Here is a 26768-nt window from a genome sequence, read left to right as displayed (position 1 = left end):
CAATCACAAGCCTTTAAGGCTCATATTACACAGTTCAAGAAAGCCCTCATTCTTGGGCTGACCGTGTTGATCAAAGTGCAATTTGATCCCTGTTAAGTTTGAACAGCGTAACACTCAGTTCTTCAACAAGTGGAATGACATAAGTCAGAGTTGGGAAAGGTGGACGGGAGCAAGAGGGAGGACATGCATATCTGTAGAAATGTGGAAAATGCAGTCACCTGAAACTCTTTAAAGAAATGTTGTGTGGAGCAGGCATTATTACCAAAGTCTAACAGACTAGACTCGAGCTGTTTATGTAAGACAGGATTCAGAACTGAAATTCAGCCACATCCACAGTCCATGCCCCAGTGCAGAGTGCTAAATGTAGCTGTTGTGCTTTAAAGTGAACATATTGTTAAATAATTCTGAATAGAATAGACACATAACATTTTTGTTTGGGTGTGTACATACAAGCAAATCAACTAATATTTCTGTGTTTGTATGTCAGTGGGGGATGGGAAGCTCTTGTGACTGTCACATGGTAGCTCTCCCAAGCTTTGGTATCAAGTAATAGCATCGAGGTGAATACTTTAACTCCTGAAGAATCTCAGGTTTAACACCTTTACATATCTTTGCAGCCCCATCCCTTATATAAATCCTCAAACCTCCTTTTCACAATCCAGTATTTCATTTGAAAAAACACCAAACATCTTATTTAATCTTCCCTCCTATCTCGGAGTCTCTATTCTGCGGTTGAATGGAAAATGGGTGTGCGACCAACACCACCTGGCCTTATCAGGTAAATGCAAAGACATTGGTTCCTATGCTGAAACAAATAGTGAGCACGTTCAGTGTGCCAAAGCACTATTATTCACATGGGCAAGTCACAACACAACTCATCCTGGCTGTTGCTAAGATCATTGAGGGTGTACGACTACTCCTCCCTCATCTGTTTCTTCAGTGATTTAGATCAGAAATATAATTTGACAAGAATAATGTTTCAGACTGATATTCTTTGAATTGAGGGACTTGCAAAAGTTATAGACACCAAAATGAAACTGATATTGCAGCAAGTGTTGTGAACACTCCTCTGAAGTGACCGTGCTCAGCCATTACAATAACTGTTAGCAATAGCTACTTCTGGTTGTTGCTGTCTTCTTTAAGAAGCTCTTCACACAAAATGGCAGTTGAGTTTTTTTGAAGAGAATTATGTCACCCTCCAGCAGCGGTCTCCTCCCCCAGCCTACCTCCCTCCTACTCTGCTCACAGACATCTGACACTTTGAGAGACAACAGTGATGTCAGCAGGCATGAAACAGGAAACCACAGCGTCCTGTTAGTCAGGAAGCCATGAAAGGGAAAGGCCGGGGACAAGAACAGTGTGTACATGCGTGCTGCATGCAAACCTTCTGTTGAGAACACAGACAGCGCCACTCCAGTTGCCTGAAAAATAGGCTATGCTTTCCAAGCACACATCGCACATATATTAATCGAAAAAAAGTGTTGGTCTAACTATAAACACTAAATTAAAAACCTAAAAAGCTAAATATTCATGTAAATACTTATATTTGTTATTTAACACCCACAGTATGAGGTGTTAAATATGGCAACGCAAATGTCCCTTCATGCTATCCACTGCTGTAATATTTAAATAAACTCACATTTATAAAGGCAAAATGCTAGCGCAGCATAAGCATATAGAATGCACAAATAGTTGTAATCAGTGACAAAGAAGTGGTAAAAATAGATTATCCATGCTAGACACTGACATTTGTATATGCCTGAATTAAAGCCTTTGAAATGATCAGTGGATTCTTATAGCAGCACTAAGAAAAAAAAACACATCATGGGTATTATTATAATTACACTGCAACTCCATCTCAAAATGGGGATGGAAATGGTCAAAGTATGGCGCAGACCTGTAGACCAAACATCAAACTTTGGATGCAAAAGGCTTTAGCATCGCCCCCTAGTGGCCGACATGCCAAGTTCAATTTATTAGTGAAAATCATGACTTATATTTTCAAGTCCTTAAACAAAAACACATTTGATATTAAATTATGCTAATGACATACTGTGATACTATCTGCTGAATACACAAAATCCTCACGAGAGAGGAGAAAAGTATTAAATACATGTTGTCAAACAGAGAATATTTGTGATGGGGAATATGTGCACAGATCAATTTCAGTTCCGATGAGATTCCCTCAACTTCTTCCTGGCAACCTTGTGCTTCTTTCTGTACTCCTGAGAAAAGAAAAGAAAACAATGCTTATTAAGTTATCAGCTAAAGTTTTATCATAAATAGATGCCAGTTCCTGTTACAGCTCACAACATTTCAGACAGATGAGTTGAGACATATATTGCTTGGTGTTTTTCTTCTTACTACAGTTCTTGAATCTGTTATTGTACAAGCTGTTGGCAGTAGTAACTATCAAAACACGAAACACTACCCTAATCTGTATTCACAGACAAAATACTCACACTTTCATTTCACGGGAAGAACAGGCAATTACATCCAGAGAATAACTGTAGCTACTTGCTGTGAATGGGCTAGCTCATCTCTATACGGTCTCTATACTTATAGTGTGGGTGACTGAATGGGCAAGCTCATCTCTATACTCAGAGTGTGAGTGACTGTCACAGTCAAACTAAACGGTCCTTTATCACATAACCACTACAGTTTTGAAATCTCTCAGTAGGTCATACAACTGAACGGAATTAAAAAGACATCTTCTTGAACCCACTTGTAACCAGACCAAAATGAGGTAGATCTTGAGTGAAAATATTTATAAATGAAAAGAAATCCTGTAAAATACTTTCCCCAAATATGTGAGACTTGTTGTTGTACTGTGGTGTTACCTCAATAACAATAGAAAAACCCAATGACAACACTTAAGAAACATGCACTGAGAAATGAGAGCCTTTGTGCATACCAGATTTAGACCTAGACATTCTTGCTTAGTAAATGATATATATCTATATACACATCTATCTTCATCTCAGTTCTCCTAGATTCAGATGAGTTGTACTGGCACGGTCAGGGAACCACTGCCCAACCACACTCTGTCTACCAAGAAAATCAAACATGATCAGTTCATATTTTAAGGCCCATAAACTCGGCTGGGAGACAGAATTCACTTGTTCCAAGGCATTAGCTGACAGAACAATGTTACAGCAATGATTGTTGCTAATCTTATCGGCTCACTGGTAAGCATACAACCAAATCAATTTGGGTATTCCAACAGGCTTGGACTAAATGGTAGATATGAGAATAGAAATAAAGACCATTATTGCGTATTTACATCAAGGATGACATTTGTTTACTGCTGACTGAGCATTCAATTAAAGTTTGACAAATTAGACTAGACCTACTTCTTCCCAGACTTTCTAGGGGTTAAACCTGAACATATTCTTTTTTTAAAAGCCTGCCAGGATGTGTGTTAACTTCAAGGATATCCAAGATGGAGTTATTGCAGTAACTCTACACAGGCTTGCTCCTGCTTCCTTGCTAATTACAGAAATATCAAGGCATAATGCACCACTCCTCCAATAAAGGGAACATGATCTTTTTTTTGCCAGACAGATAAATCAGACTTGGGCAGAGATATTTTCTGACAGAAGAATATCGCCACGCCTATCCCAAAATCGACACATCGGGAATGTTTCGTTTATTGCCAGAGTTTAGACAACCCGCTCGGGTGGAATAGGCCGTTTCCGCCCTCACAATAGGGGCCTATGGGTTTTATCGATTCAGTATTTATAATTAGTCTTCTGTGTATCCAAAACCTCTTCATGTCTCTAGGCTTGCAGTAGAAGATGCAAAGAAATCATATCATTAACACAAATAATAACAGTTAAACAGTTGGTATTAGTCTTTTAAACTCTTCTCTTGTATGTCTGAGGATTGTACCTCTATCAAAGATGTCCTCTTCCCCTCCCACTCCTCTCGCTGATCTCCCAGCTTGGCAGGCCTGCAGAACATTCTGGGTCCCTCTGAGGACAGGGAAGAAAGGCCGTTACATACAGTACATCTCAAAATATACCACATCCATTGAACACGCGAGATCTAGTAGAACTCCACCTTTCAGACGTGCATCATCTTGGTAGAAAAAGAACAACATTTTCTTTGAGGGCTTCAGATCTCTGGATAAACCAAAAAAAGGAAGAAAGATATTTTATAGAAAGAAATGTCAGATTTAGGTACAGTCAGTAAGTGTTTAGAGAGGTCCTGAACATTCTAAATATACAGACTTACTCGACTACAATAACTGAGGCAGTCTTGTTGTCTCCCTCAGTTTCCTCTGTATCCTCCTCCTCTGAGCTACTGTCCTGGAAACGGGGGTCTCCCTGCCACGACGCCTTAGGACCCCTTAATAGCTCCGTCTTGTATTCACCTATAAAAACAGGGTCACAGGACAGGAAGGTCTTTATCAAGCCTTCAACATCTCCATTAATCTGGGGTGCAAGTGGAGAAAAAAATGATCAATCATATGTATTCAAAAGGTGTTAAAAAGGTCCATTAAGGTGGCTGGACCACCTGCTCCTATACAGTATGATCACTCTATAACTATAGTATGGTTAAGTATTGCTGTACAATCATGACGGCCATTTATCATTTACATAAAACAACTAAGTGCAGTCATGTACCTGTCATAGCATTTGTGTCTGTTACGATTTCTTCCTCCTCTCCAAAAAAGGAGAACTTGAAACCAGATGATTCTGTTTTCTCTGGAGTGGCACTTGAGAAGACGTCTGACTGCACGTCTGTGTGTCCGTCTGCTCTCGGGCTCTGCTCCTTCATCTCTTCTGCGTGTACTTCCTCTTCCTCCTTGTCCCATTCAAACACATCTTTCTTTCCTTCCACTGTTGTTGTAGTTGATCCAAAGACCTCCTTCAGGTCCACTGCCACGTCATAAAAGATATCTTTGGACACCTCAGGAAGTTTTTCTGCTTCTGCTTGTTTCTTCCGCCTGGCAGCCTTTCTGTGGGTCGTTAAAGAAAAAGAAGTGAAGGAAAAAAAAATGAAGGAAATATGAAGGGTAAATTAACCTCCAACACAAACAGCAACACTGTAAGAAACTGTAATATGAGATGCGTTAAGAGATGTTTGTGGCATTACCCCTCTGTCTTGGGCTCCGTCCTCTTCTCAAAGGCTGCGTGGTCCTTTCGGGTCGGGTCATAATGCAGCGCTGATATATCTCTGAAGACAACAAAAAAAGAATAAAACACACACAAATGAGTCATCTTTTTTTCTCTGGAAGTAACACCAGCTTCTAAATATTGATATCATTATATACTCATTGACTTATTAGATACTTTGATCATGCATGTACACATGGTAAGAACTACAAGTTGCCTCCTACTGGTAGAAAAGACCAATTCAGTTTCTTTCTTTTTCTCCAAAATGATTACATATTTTCTAACATGCACAGCTCATAGTATTAGTATTGACTGAAAGCCAAATGTATCAAGGTATATGGCATGTTCACCGTTTAAACTGGGATTTAAACTTGCAGTCTATAGTTTTGTTTCTCTAGAAAATTGTTAGTCAAGATGACAATGGAACATTTTGGAAAAAAAAACAACAACAACTTTCAAAACCACCAATCAAACTAATATGGAGAAATATATATTTTGAAAACGCATAAAACTTGACTTTTTTTTATATGAAATGTTATTTTTGTACCTGAAGATCTTACTCTTTGTAGGCTCAGCACCACTGGCCGGTTTATTTATGTTCAAAACACTCTGAAGAATTTCCAGATTTTTATTTTTTTCTTCCACAAGTTCTTCCTCAATAACTTGGGACGTTTCACCTTCAATACAAGAAGTAATAATATGTATAAACACATTTGAATAACAGTAAAACATTTAATCAAATCATAGTTTCAGGTTCAGAGAAAGCAGCATTTATAACTAGGACTTCTGTTGAGGTCCTTTTGATGGATAAAAGCGCTCTCTGACTTTTCAATTTAGGGTTTACAAGGTCCCACCTGATTTATTAGGTTCTTCTTCCATCTCACTCTCCATAAACCTTGCATCCATTTGGAATCGCTCATCCGCTCCAAATCTAGATTGTAATGCCATGAGCTATAAAAAAAAAAACATGGAGTGATGAACATTTAGTAATTTCACAACACAAAAACTGAGCTTTAATTGCATAACATAACTTAACAGAATTGAGTAAATCTTTCTTTTCTCAACCAGAAATATTACCAGCACTTCATACCTTCTGTCCAGCTTTCCCTTCAAACTGGGGTTTAAGCTGGAATCTTTCTTCATCTGAAGCATCATCATCCTCCCCCTCACTGCTGTCGAAGAGTCTGGAAGCTCCTGACGGTTTGGGCTAATGAAAAAGGTACGAGTGGTCAACAGTTCACTGCAGACTAGAAAGGAAATTATGTGAAACTAAAGATGATAGAGTTTTTCCATCATGTTATAAATACCTTTGTATCCTCCAATCCATCATCAGCCTCATCATCATCATCATCATCACCCTCATCATCAGAGTCAAACACCAAATGCTTCCCTTTGTTTGCATTTGGTGTGTCCTGGAGAGAAACATGGGGCGGCAGTGGTACAGGAGGTAGAGAAGTCGGTTAGTAATCAGAAGGTTGCTAGTTCGATTCCCTGTCGAAGCGTCCTTGAGCAAGACACTGAACCCCTAATTGCTCCTGATGTGCAGTGTGCCATCAGTGTGAATGTAAAATGTGTATACATCCTTGTAAGTCGCTTTGGATAAAAGAAAGAAACTCAATTGACACCTCTGAAAATCTTAGTGGTAAACCTGTGCCTTTGCTAAATACATAGGCTACATGTATAGCCATATATATTTGATTAAAACTAATTGTTGGCCAAGCATCATATTTGAATTGACATAAAAAACATGTTAATTGCATCTTCCTATTGATTTAGTTATCGAGTGTTGACAGAGAATATCAGCAACAGCTGTATTGAAATCATATTGCAAGTCTGGTTTTAACATTTACAAATGTAAAAGGTAAGTCGCGCCTAGTCGCTAGCTGTATGGCATTAGATAGGTGAATCAGCCCAAATTTGACTTTTGTACTGCAGCGGATGTGCGGTTTATATAGATAAATATATATTAAAACTCAAGAACGTCAAAACAAACTCATCCCACCATTCACCTAGCTATTGTACGAGTTCACGATAGGGATTGTATTCACACTCGTACCTAACTGTTTACGGGGTCCTTTGTCAGATACTCTGGCAAATAAACGGTCACCAAACAGGTTCTGACCAGTAAAGTAGAGTAATGTAGCGCTCCGCACACGAATGAGGACGTAACACATCACAAACGCGACACGTTCTAGAACGTACCATTGCAGATATGATAACCTAGCAGATATGGTACCCACAGAAGCACCAGATTGCTTTTCCTTTGTCCACAGATATTATACTAGCACTAAACCATATTGTCTACAATAAACACCACTGCAAGAGCATTGTACGAATGAAGCACAATCATAAAGATATCTTAGCAGGTAGGGTAATTGTCTTCGGTCTTTTTGAGAAGTACATTTATTTAGAAAGGTTTGGGGTTAACTCGCTCCGTCATCACATTTTAAATGTGTCGTGCTATGACTGAAGTTGGCTGACAAACCATGTTAGCTTCGCTAGCTAACAGTTAGCTAATTAGACCTGTTGCTGGTGCCTAAGTTAACAACTGTTTGAGCGATATTTTACCACAAAATTAAAAAGTCACTCACTTTAGTGTCCATGCCATCTGACATGGAAATAGAAATTCAGTTTCCAATAGCAATTGAAACAAAGAAAAATGGGTTATGTAACTGTATCGGTATAAACGGTATTGTCTCATCCTATATCTCGTTTTTAAAAAATACATCTGTGTACCTTATATACAGATACATAGCCCAGCCCTACTTGTTACATGTTGTTATTGTAGATTACACTAAACACATGTTGTTAGATGGACAGAGTGGCAGAAGAGTAGGGCAAAAGCACTCACCACTTCAGCGAGGGAACCCTGAATGAGTTTCTTCAGCTGCTCAGTCTCCCTCTGCCTCTGCTCCAGAGCGGCCAGGCGCTTCTCGTTGTCCTGCCTTTGCTTCTCAGCATCACACACAGGAGCTTTTCTGAATGCTCTAGATTCCTCATCCTGTTCTTTGGAAGAAGTAACCTCAGGTGTAGTGGCATATTTGGCTTGTTTATCCTCTTTATTGGAAGACACGCCGTTTGACAAGGTCTCTGTTGTCTCCTGTGATCTGCTAGAAGGACTATTCTTTAAAGTCTCGGGAATAGCATCTTTCTCTTCATCGCTAGTCTCCATAGCCATATTAGTCTCATCCTTGGTATTCTCAGCAGAAGCACTAGATTCGAGTGTTGAATGGGCAGCCGGCGCATCCACCTCCCTCTCCTGCTCTTCACCGCTGCCGGACTGCTCAGTAGATGAAGCATGGGTAAGGGTTAAGGAATCATTGATGGCCTCTGGTGGGTTGTTGCATTCAGAGTTTGGAACTGAATGTGAAGGCTCCTCATGGTTTTGTATTTTCATGCATGGGTCTGGCTCTGGTTCTGAAGCATCTGAATTTTCAAAGAGACCCTTAGTTCCCATAAATGCCGGCAGAGATGAAACACTCTTTTCTTTTCTTTTCTTTCGTTTGGGTTTCTTTCCCTCATCTTCACTACTTTCCAAAATAGAAGCTAATATTTCCTCTGGGTTGATGCACCTTTTCTGTGCGGACACTGGTTTGGACGCGGCCTCGTGAGAGTTTTCATCTTCATCCCCGGAGGTTTCCAATGATTGCTTAGCAAGCATCTCAAGATCTCCAAACGAGATCTCTAACCGGCAACAATTGGTCATCATAGCTTCATAATCGGAATCCACGCTACTATCCGATTCCTCGCTACTCTCCGATTCCTCGCTACTATCCGATTCTTCCCCATTTTCCTCAGATGGTGCAGTGGGTTTCTTTGTGAGGTGTGTGGTCTCAGTTGATGTGTTCTCACACTCATCGGACTGCATTTCACAGAGCAACCCAGGCTTAGAATATTCCTTCAGTTCAGTTTCTGGGGCATTTAAAGTTTTACTCCTCGTCAGAATCTCATCAGTGTCTGCAGAGTCATAGTCTCTGTCATCATCCAAATGCCCAGGTGTTGGGAGATTTATGCTTTCCCCATGCTGGAATACACTGGACTTTACTAGAAAGTCATCCCCAACCACCTCCAAGTAATCTTCAGCCCTTTGTGGTTTCTTTGGTACTTCTTTTGTTATCAACGATCTAGCTTCATCCAGAGTTTCATCATCGCCGTCCAAAGTGGATCTCTTTTCCAGGGACATCAAATCTTGTTTGATTTTCTTCGTTTTTTTTTTTTGTGGTGGGAATTCCCCTCGTCTTTTTTTGCTGATGTCATCATCACCACCAGGTATCTCCCATGTCAACTGTGACACTGGAGTCACCTCTGCATCATCAGTCATCGTGTCCAGTTTCTTTATGTTGTGACAGTGTTTGGATGGATCATACTTAAAAATGTGGTTAACAGTTAAGGGAAATATGTGATCACTCGTTCAACAAATGCAAAACCTTTATCGTCTAATGACTAGTCTGAGTTTTTACACAACATTGGCATACAGACTGTATACGAGCTCCATATACATCACATGCATCCTGCAAGAGACTCATGTCCTTCTATGCACAACTTCCCCTATACATTTATGCCGACAAACCTGCAACTTGAAGGCCCGTCAGTAATCTAATGAGAATTTCCAAAACACCAACAAAAGGATATCTTGCTCTTACATTTGAGATTAAGAACAGGGAGGACACGACCAAATTTGCTCACGACCCAGTCCTACAGAGAAAGATGAAAAACACAGAGTACTTCAATTTAGTTATAAATAAAGGAAAACCCCACCTTGAAATATATTACAGCTGTTTAACCCTCTGGAGCTTTAAAAGGTGATAGTGAGAAAAATGAGATCTCCATAAAATAATATCAATCTCGATTATAAACGTCACACAACTTTTAACATACAAATGTGATAAAAGCATTGACATTGACAACCTTAAAGCCAATAAATCTATGCAGAAAGTTTGAAGCTAAAAACTTTTGTGGTTTTCCTGTTTCAGATAGTTGAAAATTGCAAGTCAGCACTGTCTGAGAAAAGGCACACAGCCTTCGTGTGGTCATAAGCTACTTCAGTCTCCTGTTCAGATTTAATTACATGGATGTTTCCAAATATATAAAAAGCACAAATGTACTGTATGACCAAGATATCTACCAAAGTTAGCAAGCTAACCAGCTAGCTGCAGCCTGTCTTCTGAATGCCAACTCTTGCATGCCCAGATAAGCAGTGGCATTAACCAGGAACTTCAGAGTATCCCTATCACAACAAACTTTTGCATTGTACTGCACCGTTTGCAACCGCACACCCTCATCCACAACTTGCTTGACCTGGCATCCTGCTCAGCAATTTCAATCTACTGCAAACTGCAGCACCAACGTGGTCTTTACATTTCTCGTGGCATTGTTGTACAGACGGGTGTTAGGCTGCCAGTGAGCCGTGTGTGTTTCTTATACCATGTGGTGTTCAACACACTGACCTTACCATTTGGTTTTGTAATCTTAATTTTTGGAACTGCTCTCTCCGCTGCTACATGGGAAAGGAGCTTGGGGGTCATAGGTCACTATCAAATTATCAACAGCTAGCCAATCCTGCATAACGCACTTTAAAGTTCCTCAATCTTTCGAAAATATCAGAGTATAACAAACCACCAAAGTGCCTAAATCAGGTCCGATACGTAATGCATGTGACAGTGTCCAACTGTCAGATTTTATATTGGAGATCCGCAATAGGTTTACTACTATTTCATTATTGCCAGTGCCATGGAAACAAACAGCCAGTTTTGCACAGAAACAGTTTGTTTTAAGGTGTTTTTTCCCCCATGTAAATTCATGCCAATATACCGTGTGTCCTGGAATCTCAGTACCAGGAACAGCTGCCTTCATGTGGTAGTTTTCTACTCCTGCTTTTTTCAAAGAGTCAACTAATCCTTCTTTGTGGTTAAGATTTTTCGGTTGGGCGTTCTCAGCTGCTTGTTGACGTTCCTCAGCAAGTCTATGAAACAATTTACAATATTAAATGTTAAATATCAAATGTAAAACAGGGGTCATACATTTGAATCTATTAATATATTTCATATTTTCATATATGCATTCATGTCTGATGCTTTATTAGACACACTAGGGATAAAGTGTTGACCTGTGTAAGAAGCTTTCCTTTGCGGTTTCAATTTGAATTGTTCCACCTTTCCATTTGGATTTATTCAAGACCGTCACGCCTGAGGACAAAGAAATAGCCGTATTAAAAAAATTAACTTTTTCAACCTGCACACATTTGGAAACATTTCACATTACATGCAGTACAGGTAGCACGACATGTAACAGTAACATACATCTCCTAAATTCAGCTTCAGAGATGTCTATGCTGATATATCCAAACGTCTTAACCGGATTTCCTAAAAAGGAAGAAAAATAAAGGATTTTAGATTGCAAGCAAATCCATCAGTAATGAATAAGATGTGTTGCTGTACAAAGAAACACTTACCATCTTCATCTTTTCTCGTCACTACTTCCACATCGGAAACTTGCCCAAATTTGCCAAACCGGTCTTTCAAATCCTTCGGGGATATACTGTGGCCCAGGCCACCAATATACAAACGTTTTGTGGTCATGATTCATCGGCCATACAAGACCAACATGTACCTACAATTAAAAAAAACAGTTACATCAGCCACTACAACGAGGCAGGTAGAAGAGTTAGAGTTACACAATATAGAAAAATGTTACATTCATTGATGATAGCAACTATGAAAAACCATTTGACCAAACTTTTCATTATCAAATTTTAATTAGCATTAAAACAGTGGTTGATTATAACTCTTGTTAAACACTGATCGGCATGAACCAAAGTAAGCAAGTCCGCAACGTGTGTTTGTGTTTTGTCAATGAAAAAATAATCATGATCGGTCATAAACCGATCCCACCCTCATCTCCCACTCCCAATAATGTTTGTGTTTGTAACCGCCGCCGCCACGCACCCTCCCCCTGCACAGATATTCTGCCTATAACACTTAAATATGTGTATTTTCACGATATTCAAGAGTAATCTGGAAATGTGTTGAAATATCAAAGCGAATTTTTAAAAATAAAAAAATTCAATGGTGAACTGATCAACATAGGCTCATGTCACGGACCCCCTGCAATGCCGTCGCGGACCACCAGGGGGCCACGGACCCCGGTTGAAAACCCCTGTTTTAGGCTGATAACCCTATAAATCATTCTGGTGCATTGTATCGAACATGAAAATGGTGACTGTGCATAATAACGTGTCTGAAACTGTGGACCAATTATCACAATTTGCAATATATCCTGCCGTTGAGAAGTGGATGTATTGAACTGATGCCACAGACTGTTTTAATATCATTTTGATCAAAAACAGCTTTCTTCTGGCACATTGTTGTGATCCATTTAAGGTGCACACAAGGTACTAGCTTTCTCTGCATGGATAACCCTCAGAGCGCCACACAAAACAATGACTTAGCATTATATTAAAATGACTCATTATAGGTTCATCAACATTGAAATTGATTCATAACTGGTTTATATTTTCCTTTTCAAAGTTTCATTCATGAAATTCAGTTGACATTATCTGAAGGATGTTATTTACATTCAGCATATACTTCAGCTAAATCCATTACCATTTGAACCATGGTAGGTTGGTAGGGTGAGGTTAAAGATATGTGGATTTAGCCTGGGACACCAAATTCAAACATTTATAATAGAATTGGTGGACAATTTACACACTCAGGCTGCAACACTGAAGATGCTTTAAGATGTTGTATATATCTTCTTCCGGTCTGTTGTTACAAGAGCAATTTCCTTTGTAACCATGTGTTGGGGCTAGGGCTGAACGATTTGGGAAAATAATCTAATTGCGATTTTTTTCTCCAAAATATTGCGATTGCGATTTAATATGCGATTTTTTTATTTTATCCAAATTTTTTCCCCAACAAATCGTAATGAATGATTTAAATATGACCAACACAATATTAGATACATTTAGTGTAAAATATTATTTCCCACATTTTAAATTTGTATTTAACGGCTCATTACAGAATCAAGAACAATAAATCGGTGGCTATGCTACTGTGCATTTAAGTAATTTAAACAAAGTCATTGTAAGAATAAACACAAGGCATGCACTTTTTAAACACTGTGTGCAAAATGTACCATCTTAAGAAAAAAAAAATGTTTTTTTTTTTTAATTTTTTTTTTTAGACCACGTTTTTAATCGCGAACGTTGCGATTAGAAAATCGCGTTCTATCATATCGCGATTAAATCGCAAATGCAATTAATCGTTCAGCCCTAGTTGGGGCAGCAGCAGCAGAGGCAGTGACACTAAGAAACTGAACAAGCTGATAAAAGAAGGCTGGCTCTTCCCATTCCCTGCATGACTGAAGCTATAACCTCTCTTCAACCCAATGAGGAGCTATAACTAGAGCTATAACCTCTCTTCAACCCAATGAGGAGCTATAACCTCTCTTCAACCCAATGCAGCCCCAGGAGATCAGGAAGTAAGGATGCCAACAACTGAGGGAGTTGAAGAGTGATGCCAAGGTTCTGTTGGTCAGGTAATTATCTGGTTTGTTTTGGGGAGAATTTGCTAATTTCCTAAACTATGTAGACAATGTAGCTAGCTACTTATGTAGTATGTGTTATTCCATTATCCAAATAATAACATGAGTAGTCTATGTAGCAATATGTACACATACCTTTAGTCATTTAGCAGACGCTTTTATCCAAAGCGACTTACAATGTATACACATTTTACATTTACACTGATGGCACACTGCACATCAGGAGCAATTAGGGGTTCAGTGTCTTGCTCAAGGACGCTTCGACAGGGAATCGAACTAGCAACCTCCTGATTACTAAACGACTTCTTTACCTCCTGTAACACTGTCGCCCCTGTACACATACCTTGTATGTAATCTATCTGTGCATATGTTTGCATTGTAGTTGTGAGCTAGTGTTGTTTGAGGTCTATATTGGCTTTGAACAGGACGTTTTACACAGGCGGTGATGCAGCTCATTTAGGCGTTTTTGTAGTTGTGAGAATGAGACATGTAAATGAGACGTGAAGTACTTGGAGACGTTAGCCATGACAACGATTCTCCGACGCTCTACTGCTCGGCAGTAGTCAGATAGTAGTTCACGTGTTTTGGTTGAGTGGCTTTCAAAGGGGTCTGAAAGAATGATCTGGGATTTTTTTTCAGGTTGTATACTTTTACAAAATCTCCTTTGCTCTCCTTGGTGTCTCCAGAATTGCCCACCCTAGCTTTAAGTTTCATAAGAAACCGACCGCAGGGTGTAACCAAAGACACCACTCTAGAGTCCCTCGTGCTGCTTGAAGCAAGCGACATTTTACATTTACATTTACATTTAGCAGACGCTTTTATCCAAAGCGACTTACATATGTGCGACTTACAATGTATACACATTTTACACTGATGGCACACTGCACATCAGGAGCAATTAGGGGTTCAGTGTCTTGCTCAAGGACGCTTCGACAGGGAATCAAACTAGCAACCTTCTGATTACTAAACGACTAAACGACTTCTCTACCTCCTGTACCACTGTCGACATGATGTAGTCGATCTTTTTTCTGCTTAAGTATATTGGTAGCAACATCGATATTATCACGGGACAAGACAACAGTTAGTTACAAAAGACCGACTGATAACTACATTTTAACTCACCAAACGGTTTGCCTATGTTTTCTACTGGCATTTTGCTGAGTGCGTAAGGACCATAGTGCAAGTGGAGGAGATACTACAAAAAGTCCAATAACTTCACTCTTACACAATGTAGCATCACCAAAATCATACACCAACGGGCTCCTGTTGGTTAAGAGGTTAACAGTTGATTAACTTCTGTCCCATTACTTTACTTACCCCCTGTAATAGTAACCTTACGAGCACACTGTATACCCACTAAGCTGTTCTACAATACTTGAAAGCACTTGAAACCCCATCTTATCCTCCATCAATTTTGTATGCAACATGGATATACCATCTTATGTCTGTATGTATTGTGTAAATCGACCATGCTCATCCTGATCCGTGTATGATTTATTCTGCCATGTTCCTGATCGTTTCCCCTCGTCTTCAATGTCAGAGCCTATGGGCTTTATACTGGGTCGGAGTTTTATATGAACATTGCTCTAAATTGCGTCTGCAGATTTTGTTCTTGCTTTGTGTACACGTCTTTCAGGTGTGGTATTTGATTATAGAAGTGAAATAGTTTAGGGATTGTGTTTTCTATTACATAGAAGGGGCAAAACTGCGGTTGACCCAGATTCAATTCTCATCTGCAGCAGTTTGCTGCTTTGGACGCAAGTGTCTACTAAATATTGGACATTTACCTTCATTTCTCAAAAAAAGTTGTATATTGTGTTCATATTTGGCCTGTACGTCTTTCAGGTGTGGTGATGTATTCTGAAACTGCTATGGCATACACTGCATTTATGCGGTTCCCTCCACGGGAGTTTTAAACCTAGATTTTTCAAAATGCACACCTGTGGTAGTGTATTATAGAAGTGCAATGGTGCATTACATTATGCTTCCAATTCGAGATAGGGAACACAATGTCAGAGCCTATGGGCTTTAGACTGGGTCGGAGTTTAAGATTGTAGTTCTTGTACATTCTTTGTGTATACGTATGGTAGTGTATTATAAAAGTGAAACGGTGCAGAGATTATTCCAACGGGGTGAGTAAGAGCAAGTCAATGGACACCATAAACATAAGCAGGGACCCAAGAAAAAGTGTCGGATAGCTTGACGCCAGTTTCACCACGTGAAAAAGTAAAACATGAGTTTGAACATGACATGAGTTAGCCTGCTAGCAAGCCGTTCATCAATGTCAGCTGTGCTATTGTTGGTCTTTGTAAGTTTTTTTTTCATGCATTTTCAGTACAGATTGCTAGTTTTTGACCAAAATTGCTTACTGCTGTTTTAACACGGCTAGCGTTATCTAACTTGGCTCACACACGCTAGTTTACGTGACAACTCAATTCAACAAGTCAAATCAACCATATTAACCAATACCAGAGAGTCAAAATCACCTCCTACATACTTCGATATAGCCCTTGACATGCAACCTTAACTCGCCAGACAATTATAACATATTTTAGGTCTATGGTAAACAGCTTACCTCCACTTTCACGTGTATGTAGAGTGTGGTGTTTCATAAAATAGCTCCGACTGCTCTCATAGCCGAGTCGTCGTCAGTTCCCACGACTGATTATTCTTCAGGAGCTAACGTCAATTTCGACAATCCTGTTTCCCCTCAGAACTTTTCTATTTTCAAGTAACGTCATGGACACAATTCTATAAATAATATATATCATGTACATAATTAATCACAAGTACTATACAAACTAATATTTGAGGTCAAGTCAGTGGTACATGTTTATGCCACCACCCCTCATAGCATGCCATTGGTAGAGTCCACATTGGCGCGAGATTTAGCTCCTGTCGATGGAGGTCTGACTGACACTGAGGCTGGAAAGGTAACTTAAGTTATTCGGCTAACGTTAGATATCACTGACATACTTAGAATTCTTATTGGCTTTTCATGTATGCTATCTATGACCACAATTTCCCCATGCTGCGGATCAACCTAGCGACTTATTTGACTCGAAGAAGTTCAAAGCAGAATTCTCTGCTCCAAGACAGGAGCTGTGTGATTGGTATCGCTAGATGTGTAATTTCGCTAATTTGTAGGGTTGTGCTGTGGCAAGTTCGGTAATGACCCAGCTAAACTTAACAAACATGTTATTGTCCGTTTGTGTCACTCTTCATTCTTCGTAATGTCACCTAATGTGATATGTCGCTATAAATACTGACACTCGTTTGTCAACAAAGACTTTCTTGGCTAGCTAACAAACTTCGTGGTGGCTAAAGGCGAATGTTAATTACTAGGGTTGTCAAAATAACGCGTTCATTTATAATGATTAATTCATTATAGAAAAATAAAGCGTTACAAACTAACGCAGATTAATTGCATTGTATGCCCCTTGTTCCCATTTGTCTGTGTGCATCGCTCAGGGGCAACCGTATTGGAATGGATATAGTTGTCAGCCTGCGTTGCGGTAGTTGTTGCTATTTCTCCCACTGCGCGCGTTTGGAGCTATCATCAATATTGGGCTGTATTGGTAGTTCGTCAGCCTCATCTTGGAATGATTTGTATACATCACCTCGTTTGGTCTTATCTGACGTTACCTACATGAGTTAGCCTGCTAGTGTTAGACAAACTATGTGATGGGGATAATCAGGAATGTGGCACATGTGTTCTTCATTAATAAAGTTAATTGATCTGTTTGCCATTAATGTGTGGTGAACATCACACCGCCAAGGCTTGTTTGCTTTGCCACGTCAATGGCAAATCTGACGGATTGTAAAATTCTTCTCCACCATGGATCTGACGTCAGGCTATTATAACGTGCCTCTGCAGAAAAGAAGGCGGACCAGATACATGCCCATACTAATAAGTGTATATTCGATGAACCATTGTGCAGGAAATAAAGAAACAGCTTCATCCATCCTGAGTGTCCCAGTCCTTCCATAGCCAGAAAACACAACGCAGGTTACAGTGGCAAATTGATATATGCGATGCATGCATGTCATTAATTCGATTTTTTTTTAAATTGCTTGACAGCCCTATTAATTACATTTCATAGGTGCAATTTTCCCTTCTTTGTCCTCAAATGTATATTGAAAATTGACAAATTGAGACATAAATGATGAGACTACCTTCAACAGATTCAGTGTATCACAAATCGCTGCATTCAAGCATAGGATTGCTCTCCTAATTTTACTGATAATTGTCAAATGGCTGCAGAAAATACTGGACTTTTCATGTAGGCTAAATGTGTTGACTGGTTATGTTCAAAGATTAAATAAAAAATCTTGAACAAAAGCTAAAGGACAGGGAGAAGCCAAAGTAACAATAAGTAACGGCAGTAAATACCTATTTTGAGTGGGATGAATCTCACCTACCACAAAGCAAATGTCAAACACCAGAAAGTAATTTAATCCTACAAAATAAGAGCGCATAAAGTATGATAAATGTCTCCCAAACTCACTATACAAGCTTCAAATTAAATTTAGATATATTTTTTTTTTTTTTACAATTAAACATGACAAGTAGGTATTTTATTGCTGTGAGGTGAAACATCACCAACACCTTTTTCAAAAACAACTGCAAATGGTTACACTTCCTTAGCAACTGTAACATATCCAAATAAAAGCTGATTCCAATAACCAATAGCTCACCAAATCCGACAAGCAGACTTGACTAACCCCCCTTCCTTTCCTCTAGCCAGCTAGTTTTACTTCTCGCAATCATCATGAGGGCATTGCAAGTGTTCTCACAGCATTGATGCAGTTAACTTAAGTAATCACAATGATTACCCAAGGATTTGATGGCCGCAATCTGTTGCATAGTATAAATCAGATGTTTTAGGTGCTAAAGCTCTACCTCGGGATGTGAATAAAGACACGTATACCACATACTTCTTGAGGCAAGTGACACAATGTAGTCAGTCTTTTTTTCTGCTTTAGGATATCGGTAGCATCATCTTTATTATTACGAGACAAGACAAGACAGACTTCCACACTCCATTCAATATTAACAATTACAAGATGGCATTTGCTCGCAGTAGCCAACGACTGAAAAACCTGTTCTCTTACATTGTTTAAATTGCACTTTTTCTTCATAGCTCACAGAACGTGAGGAAGTAAGGAATCCGTCGACATCTTTATCGTTACCTGGGACAAAAGGTCAGTTAGGTCAAAGGTCAAAAACAGATTACACCTATTGAAATCCATTTATGTGCTTCATACCAATGACATGTGCTTCATGCCATTTTAAATGTGGCCAGTGGAGGTCACTGTTTGTACAGCTTACTTTGTCAGGTTGTCTCTATGCAATACGCAGCAACACAGGCAATCAATAAATGTAACGCACATGCAGTTTGAATCAATGTGTAATTTTTCGCTGTTGTTCATTTTTTGATTAAACATGGCTTCATCTTCTTAAATGGACATGCCACTTCTGATGTTTATGTATAATTCTGAAGCAGCCTTAGATAATATTCTGCATTCTATATAATGTTAAGGTCCAGGGTTTTTATTGTTTATTGTGTACGTTTTTTTTTAGATTTTCACGTCCTTGTGCCGAATTCTGTCTCAAGACTCAGACTCCCCTGGCTAGCTATAGCATACAATTTGACAACATTAATGTTATGTAGGCCTAACTTATTGTCTGTTCAGTGACATCCAAATAGATAGCTTTATGTGAACTGTAAAGTGAACAGTGGCGTTTAAGCATGCCTGTCTTAGCCATAATAGAATCACTACAAGCTTCAGGCATTCGGCACAAGACTTGTAAACAAATGCAATAAATCACCTGAAACAGATAATGATGCATAGAACAGGAATATTGTTGTAGAATCATCACCATAGTAGGTTAGTAGTGGTTTTTTGTTTGTTTGTTTGTTTGTTTGTTTTTTTGGACAATTCTGTGTTTTCAAATGTACTAAGTTGTAGTGTTCCATTGTATATTAGTTACCTGGGCAGAAAGAATGGAGGACGAATATGAAACTGAAATACTTCAACTGTGTGAGGAAATTGCTGCGTTGGAGGCTGAGAAAGAAAACATTGAGAGAGAAGTATCCGTGCAGTATGGACAAGAACTGTCCAATGTATTGTAAGTATTGTATTTTCCTCAAATAATGCTTGACTGTGAAGGAAGATTCTATCTAAATCTTATAATTGAGTGTTACTGACTTCATCTCAGGGGTGCTATTGAGGAGGATGATGGAAGGAGCAGGAAGGACACTTCAAAGCTAATGGACGATATTGAGAAGATGGAGAAGAACCTTGCCAGGCAGACCAAACTCAACGGAATCACGTTAACAGCGTGCAGAGTGAAGACCATTGAGAAAAGTATGTTTTTTTTCTTCTTCTCTCAAGATCAATTCATTTTTTCATGGATTTAAATAGCCCATCATTATCAACAGTATTGGACAAAGTTAAATGATTGCACTGCTGCTGGCACTCTGAGATTCTTTTGAATGAAGAGCGCATTACAAATAAAATAAATTATTATTATTATTATTATTAATAACAAGCACATCACTTTCACAACCTGTGTATTTGTAAACCTACTTCCTCACATCCTTGTCATTCAGACGCCTCCAGCCAACTCTCCTCTGTGCAAGAGAGAACAGTCCTCTGAGTGGCAGTGTACAATGCATGGTCAGATTTGGGCAGTATTTTTGCCCCAAAGTTAGATTCTATTTTTATTCTGCTTATTTTCATTTAGTATAGTGGTTTTCCACTGGAGGAGAATAGCCTCTGTCCATTGGCAGTGTGACCTCCTATTTACCTATCTATGAACCATTTCAAAAGAGGACTAATATATCATGGTTAAGTAAGTCACTAACAGTCTCACCATGTGCGTAGAGTGGATCAGGTGTCGGGTCACAAAAGAAAACATGCAATCATTCATTTTTACACTTCCCCCCCCCGAACCGCACATGCGCAGTTATACTAAACACCTCCAACCCTTCCATTTTTTGGTTAAAGGTGGAAAATCATGTTGGAAATGTTGTTTTGTATGACCAAACGCTCTCTCGTTTTCGTTCTTAAGGTAAAACCAAAGTTGTGCAACAACACCGACTCATGGGTCACTGCTGCCACCTTTCTTTCCAAGTTCAATTCGAGATCATTGAGACGCAGGTAATCCATCTGACTTTGATCTGTTGGCATGGTATGTTCTATCTGTTCTGACTGTTTGGATTGATCTTATAGGAGTGTTAACATTTGTATGTGGTCAGATGGTGTGAAGGGTGTTTTTGTTTGTATTCTTTTGTAAGTCTTTTAGTATGGCTACAGCATTTGGTTAGAGTACATTTCTGCTGGTCTTCTCATGAACACTAGAGGGCAGTGTAGAGCTGTTTTCAGTGTAGTAATCTAGCCATAGTGGTTCTTTTGGAACTCCCTGCATATTGCTGGTTTGTGACCAGTCATGCATTATTACTTTAAATGACTCTTCATGCAACACATTTCCACAGTTTTTAGTTCAGAATTTCACAACACTGTAAGGCGATGGTTACTGCCACGGTGTAATAAACCTTAATGTTGACAAGATGGATACAATCACATTAGTTATACAGAAGCCTTACTATGAATGCAATGTATTGATATGAATCTTTGCTTGAGGTTAATGCAAAATTACATTTCTAGGTAGAGGACACTTTCATCAGGAAAGTGATGAATCTCAGCATTGTGATGGATGGCAATGAGATCAAGGACATCACCTCAGTTGTGTCAAGGTAATAATTACAGCAGTTAAATTGTTTTCCCTGAATGTGTTTGTGCATAATTCTAACTTTCCCACAACTCTACATTCAAAATACATTCAAAATACAAAACCACAAAAAAAATCTAAAAACACCTCACTACCACCTCTCTATAGATTCAATATGAATAAACTGCAAATTACAGGTCACACTAAAATGGTTGATCAAAAAATAATACTATGTCATGTGCTTTGCCTTTTGTCAAACTGTAATGTACTTGTATGCCAGGAATGTCTTGAAGAAACATTCTGGACCGTTGAGCCTGCATTGGTATGGGTTTCCCCCCTCTTAGTGTAACTTTAGAATGGGGAGTTGTTAAAGAAGCCCTCGGTCAGGTCAGACAAACAGATTGTAATGTTTACACTGTGTGCCTAATGTCAAAAATGTGACTGTTTTGTAGGCATGTAGGGATTTCATTAATTTCCCTCCATTGGACAGTATGAGGATTTCTTTCTTACTCTATGTAGTTTATGTTTGATCTCTTTCACTCTTTCAGTTTGATTCTGTTAGTTAACATTGGGCCTCATTCTCGAACATTTTCTGAAGTTTCTTCTGAAATGTTTCGTACGGGCTTCGGAAAAACAACATAAGAAAAAGACATCCGACAAATTCATGAACGCTTGAAAATGTGTACCTACGCAGTAGAAGTGTTCTGAGCTGTGCTCCACCGGAAGAGTTTTCTTAAATTGAAAGCGCGTTCTCGTGCTCCTGAATTTGCATACATACACGCCCCGCCAGCTCCTTGTAAGGAATCGACCGAATCTACACGAAAGCAACTCGTAAACGAGTCATGTCAAAGCGGAAAGCGTAGTAAACGCAGATCTAACTTCAACGGTGCAGAGGTGGACCGTTGCAGGATGTAGATGTGTCCATTATATTCCACTATAGCTATATCAACGTGATTGAGTTTAGTGCTTATTTATTTATTCACTTACATTTGCAGTGACCGTGTAACTTTAGAATGGGGAGTCGTTAAAGAAGCTCTCGGTCGGGTTGGTCAGGTCGACTCCACAAACAGATTGTAATGTTTACACTGTGTGCCTAATGTCAAAAATGTGACTGTTTTGTAGGCATGTAGATATTTCATTCATTTCCCTCCATTGGACAGTATGAGGATTTCTTTCTTACTCTATGTAGTTTATGTTTGATCTCTTTCACTCTTTCAGTTTGATTCTGTTAGTAAACAATATGCTCATCCCTTTTCTCTGTTCTATTGCTTGCCCTTCACCGCTTTGCAGTCCCTCAGAGGAATTCTTACTGCCACTTCCTGGCCTTCAGATTCAATGTTGTCAGACCCATATAATAACATTCATGAGCATTGAGTCAGTGGCCAAAACAAGTGGTTTACTTTGACGTGCTGGCTTGCCCTATGGGATTCCATTGTACAGCAGCTTTGTGGTTGGCGGTTTTAGCATTTCTAACTAGAGTAACTGGACCAATATTGATCGTTAGTTGCCCTTAGTAAAAGTTTGGACCCACGTTGAAAAATCCTGACATTTCCCTTTACGGCAGTAATGGGCATATACAATTAGCAATACTTGTGTGAGAATTCCTGAGCCTAGTAATACAAGGACTTCACCAGCATCACCGCTAGTTCCACTTGGCGTTGCCAATCTGCAAATTGCAAATATTAAATCTCATTATTTCTGTTCTCGTGTTGTACTCTAATTAGACTAAAGTCAGCCATATCATCAGTATATCATGCCGATACCAGTACCATACCAGTAGCCTTGTGTTGTGACCACCCTCTCCTGTTGATCCAATGCTCAGCGAAATGAATGCCTTTGCGTGACCACCCTCTCCTGTTGATCCAATGCTCAGCGAAAGGAATGCTCATTCACCTGTTCGGTTCTACTGGGGCTCTGGCCTACAGAATAATTCTGTGTAAAGAAAACGCCAATTTCAACCAATGTTACGTTGAGTACCAGTTACCTGAGACAAGTTTGATATTCTTTTGCAATATAAGTTAAGATCACTCTTTCGCATCACCACATCGTATGTAGGTTATAGTATTGGGGAAAGGAGTGGAAGTGGCCTTCTAAGAAAAGTTTCCATCTGAACTTTAATTTTCATAGAAAATAAAGTTGATATATATTTACTAGGAGCCTCATTACAGAAAAATATCCTAACTGCTTGTCCTTTCTTGTTGTTGTTTTGATTTAGCTAACACTAGCTATTACAATTTGGATGTGGTGTTAACATTTTTTCCATGGAGTCTAACTTTAGCTAGCATGCTCGTTATTCCACGTTACTGATGTTAGGGCTTTGGGACTACTCTTTTTTTTTTTTAACGTTAGTATTGTTACCATTTTGTCGATAGTTACAACATAAATTGAGCTCCTCAGCCAGTGCCAACTTAACCTTATGGTTTCATTTACATTTACATTTAGTCATTTAGCAGACGCTTTTGTCCAAAGCGAGGTACAAGGGGAGAGAACAGTCAAGCTAAGAGCAATAAAAAACATGGTGTAACAATAAATACTACTTTACATAAGAATTAGAAAAAAACGACCTAAAAAGGAAAAAGAAGTGCAGGAATGTCACTGCTGAAGTGCAAGTTAAGCGCTAGTCAGGTTTCATATTCTTTATGATAACATAATATGAGCAAGACTAATTAGCCTACTGTCAGAACGTAATTAAATAATTTGCTTGTGGATTCGTTTAGCATGAGACTAATTCATGTGACGACTGTGTAGACATTTATCTAAAAAAGCCTATATGATGTAGTTCAGAATAAGACTGTTTACAGTGAGTTAGCCTGTTATGTCACTTGAAAAGAGGACAAACACCAAGCTCACTTGCAAACACCAACCTCACTCTTAGCGCTGATAAAAATTCCCTGGCTTGTTAATTGATGTGATTGTTAATATTCAGCTGTATGAGCTGTTTTTAGGGCTTTGAGAATTACAAACTAGCTACCTACAAAATCACACTAAAACGGTCTGCATAGCATGCCTTTAAATAAAAGGTTTGCCAGCTAAGCTGGCTTTCTACTTTTTCATAGTGGAAAAATGTATATGAAAGCCATCTAATGTTATCAGTGTTCAATTGTTGAGAGATGCTAGCCCATCTAACGTTATGTCTAGACTTATTACTTACTCTAGCTGCTCATTTTCAGCGCTTTCACAATCATTTGCCAGCCTATCATCTTAATGAGTTAGGTTTGGCTATAAAACACAGCATGGAACATAATGGAACACTACCGCCTTAATAGTTAGCTTAATAGAGTTTAAAAACCAACCTAACGTTACCACCAAAACATTAACCGAAACATACCTGCTGCCATCCAATGAACAGGATATTGGATTGTAATAAATAAAAAAAAAAAAAACACTAATATTTAGTCTCGTCTGTTTTGTCAACCAACATAGAGAGATGCTTTTAAACTACATTTTAGTCACGTCTTTTCATCAACAATATTGCATGTTGATATAGTCACAATCTTTAATGACGTCTGTAGAGTTTTCCAATAAAACTCTTCTAAATCCCTGAATGGACTCTATGGCTGACACGTGTTCTATGTCCAAAATGTTTCTTCCAACGGAGATAGTTTTGAAGATTTATTTTAACAGAAGACATTTACAAACATGAAATAATCCACCTAATGTTATCTGACATTTCTATCCCTGAATGACATGTCTGTATATATCCTGACACAGTGACACGGTAAGAAAAACGTGAGACTCCTAACTTCTTGTGCCATCCAAAATGATAATACACTGCCCGGCTACGGCAGCGCAGTTAGCCCAAAACAATGCCCTTAAAGCTACAGGCGCCTATAATAAGTAAACCATCAATACAATGAAATGACCTTATCTAAATGAAATACCTATCAATGGAGGTAAATCATGAAATTACTTAACACTAAATAGTGCAATTACTATAGATAACTATAATTATTAAATCATGAACTTAATACTAAATTCAAACATATCAGCAATCATGATTTTAGGCCTGTATCCCAATACATTAAATAGGCATATGGCACCTACAACGTCAGTGGCATTTTGTTATCGTCTCGTCTTACATCATGGAAAAAAAGGTTGTTGATGAACATATTGAGTCATAGTTTTCATTAACGAACGAGTTAAGTAATACCAGGGAGAACACTCATTCACTCATCTTCATACGAAGATTGTTGTTGATTGGACTGCTAATTTGTTTTTGTTAATGAACTGCGACTTATTTTAAGCTTAACAGATGTGATAAAAGAGAAACGGATTGTCCAACTTAAGCCTTATGTATTCCGATTTAAAAATGGTCCAAATGGGATGCAACCGATGAAGAGGTGGATGTGAAGTCTGTCCTAGCCGGTCCGTCCAGGATCTTGCCATCTTGTGTTTTCAGATATTCACGCAAACCCAAGGATTTCCCACAATTGTTGGTTGCAGTTTTCTTTTATATTTTACGCAACAAAATGCAGTCATGCAATTTTGGGATTATTATCACCACCACTGCTGCAGTACAGTGCAGTCCACATGAAACTCTGCATGATTGTAGTCCCACATGACTAGCTTGTCACTCTAGGTGGGCGTGTCCCTTCAGGGTAGGCTCAAAGCACTTTTTGGGGGCGATAGCTTGACAACCGTTTCACCCAAAATAACAACGTTGACCCTAACTCATTGTGACCCATTCATGGAGTAGCACCTGTGGGTAGACGAAGCGTAGACCCCTATACAAAAAAGTAAAGGTCCTGGTAAGAGCCAGTCAAATAAATGGGAGTTTTCCGTTCCTGCCAAGTAACTAGTCTTAACCAATTAACATTCTAGAATTCCATCTGGTAGGCCGATCGCCTAGGGGTCTACCCTTCATCTACCGACAGCATCACCGATTGGGTTGGGTTCAGTTCACGCTGCATCACTACCACATTCCTTTGGATTCATTCTTTGGATGTCATTTTGTCCATAGTTGGCCAAGAACCGATTATGTTCAATTTGGTGCGCTTTCGTATACTTGGCTACTTATACTTGATTACATTGGCTCACATCTCTTGAAGTTCCATTTGGCTAGTTGCTCAACAAAACTGTTGTCAATGACCAATCAAAATGCAGCAGCCAATGCATGCCTGTGATGTAAAGGTTCAAATTTTGATATGCCATGAGCCTAAAAAAAAGTGATTTACCCAATTTCAAATAAATAAGCCACAAGATGTCACTAAAGCAACCCACAGCATATTTTCCTCTGTTTTCTCTGACATGGTTGGTTCCATCTTCAAAATAAATGTCCTCCTTTATGTAACATTTACATTTACAACATTCAAATGTTCCTCTTTCACCTGTTGAAGAAGCGGTCATCAGCATTCAACCTTTCGCTA

The 26768-nt window shown here is 39.0% G+C and overlaps 2 protein-coding genes across 4 annotated transcripts in view; one reads left to right on the top strand and one right to left on the bottom strand.

Annotated features, from left to right (window-relative positions):
• Window positions 1-1917: 1917 nt before the first annotated feature.
• nol8 (nucleolar protein 8) lies at window positions 1918-16340 on the bottom strand. Of its 2 annotated transcripts, XM_031568486.1 has the most exons (17): window positions 16240-16340; window positions 11572-11729; window positions 11420-11482; window positions 11227-11305; window positions 10932-11082; window positions 9753-9815; window positions 7972-9495; window positions 6428-6532; window positions 6211-6327; window positions 5975-6071; window positions 5668-5797; window positions 5101-5181; window positions 4629-4963; window positions 4237-4375; window positions 4063-4124; window positions 3892-3974; window positions 1918-2225 (listed from the first exon to the last, which is right to left on the bottom strand). In XM_031568486.1, the coding sequence occupies exons 2-17, from the start codon at window positions 11696-11698 to the stop codon at window positions 2166-2168; spliced, it is 3216 nt and encodes a 1071-aa protein (XP_031424346.1). In that variant the 5' UTR covers window positions 11699-11729; window positions 16240-16340; the 3' UTR covers window positions 1918-2165. The 2 variants fall into 2 exon arrangements, with proteins under 2 accessions (XP_031424346.1, XP_012675404.2); XM_012819950.3 differs by lacking the exon at window positions 16240-16340 and having other exon boundaries at window positions 11572-11785.
• A 26-nt stretch (window positions 16341-16366) lies between these two features.
• LOC116220598 (centromere protein P) overlaps window positions 16367-26768 on the top strand; it is a 73644-nt gene continuing 63242 nt past the window's right edge. For both annotated transcript variants that reach the window (XM_031568488.1, XM_031568489.2), the window contains exons 1-6: window positions 16367-16597; window positions 18809-18869; window positions 19656-19797; window positions 19888-20036; window positions 20743-20831; window positions 21339-21427. In XM_031568488.1, the coding sequence (XP_031424348.1) occupies window positions 16520-16597; window positions 18809-18869; window positions 19656-19797; window positions 19888-20036; window positions 20743-20831; window positions 21339-21427 (608 nt within the window). In that variant the 5' untranslated portion in view covers window positions 16367-16519. The remainder of the gene's footprint in view (window positions 16598-18808; window positions 18870-19655; window positions 19798-19887; window positions 20037-20742; window positions 20832-21338; window positions 21428-26768) is intronic.

This window comes from Clupea harengus, chromosome 5, assembly GCF_900700415.2.
Source record: "Clupea harengus chromosome 5, Ch_v2.0.2, whole genome shotgun sequence".
Taxonomy (NCBI): Eukaryota; Metazoa; Chordata; class Actinopteri; order Clupeiformes; family Clupeidae; genus Clupea; species Clupea harengus.
Note: the sequence above shows the minus strand (reverse complement) of the source record. Positions and strands in the feature narration are given on the sequence as shown.

Coding starts and splice junctions, on each gene's coding strand:
- nol8 (XM_031568486.1), bottom strand. CDS start 11,698: ATGACCACAAAACGTTTGTATATTGGTGGCCTGGGCCACAGTATATCC. Junction 11,083..11,226: donor AAGGAAAGCTTCTTACACAG/GTCAACACTTTA, acceptor ATTGTTTCATAG/ACTTGCTGAGGAACGTCAAC. Junction 2,226..3,891: donor AGAGGACATCTTTGATAGAG/GTACAATCCTCA, acceptor TTCTTTTCTCAG/GAGTACAGAAAGAAGCACAA.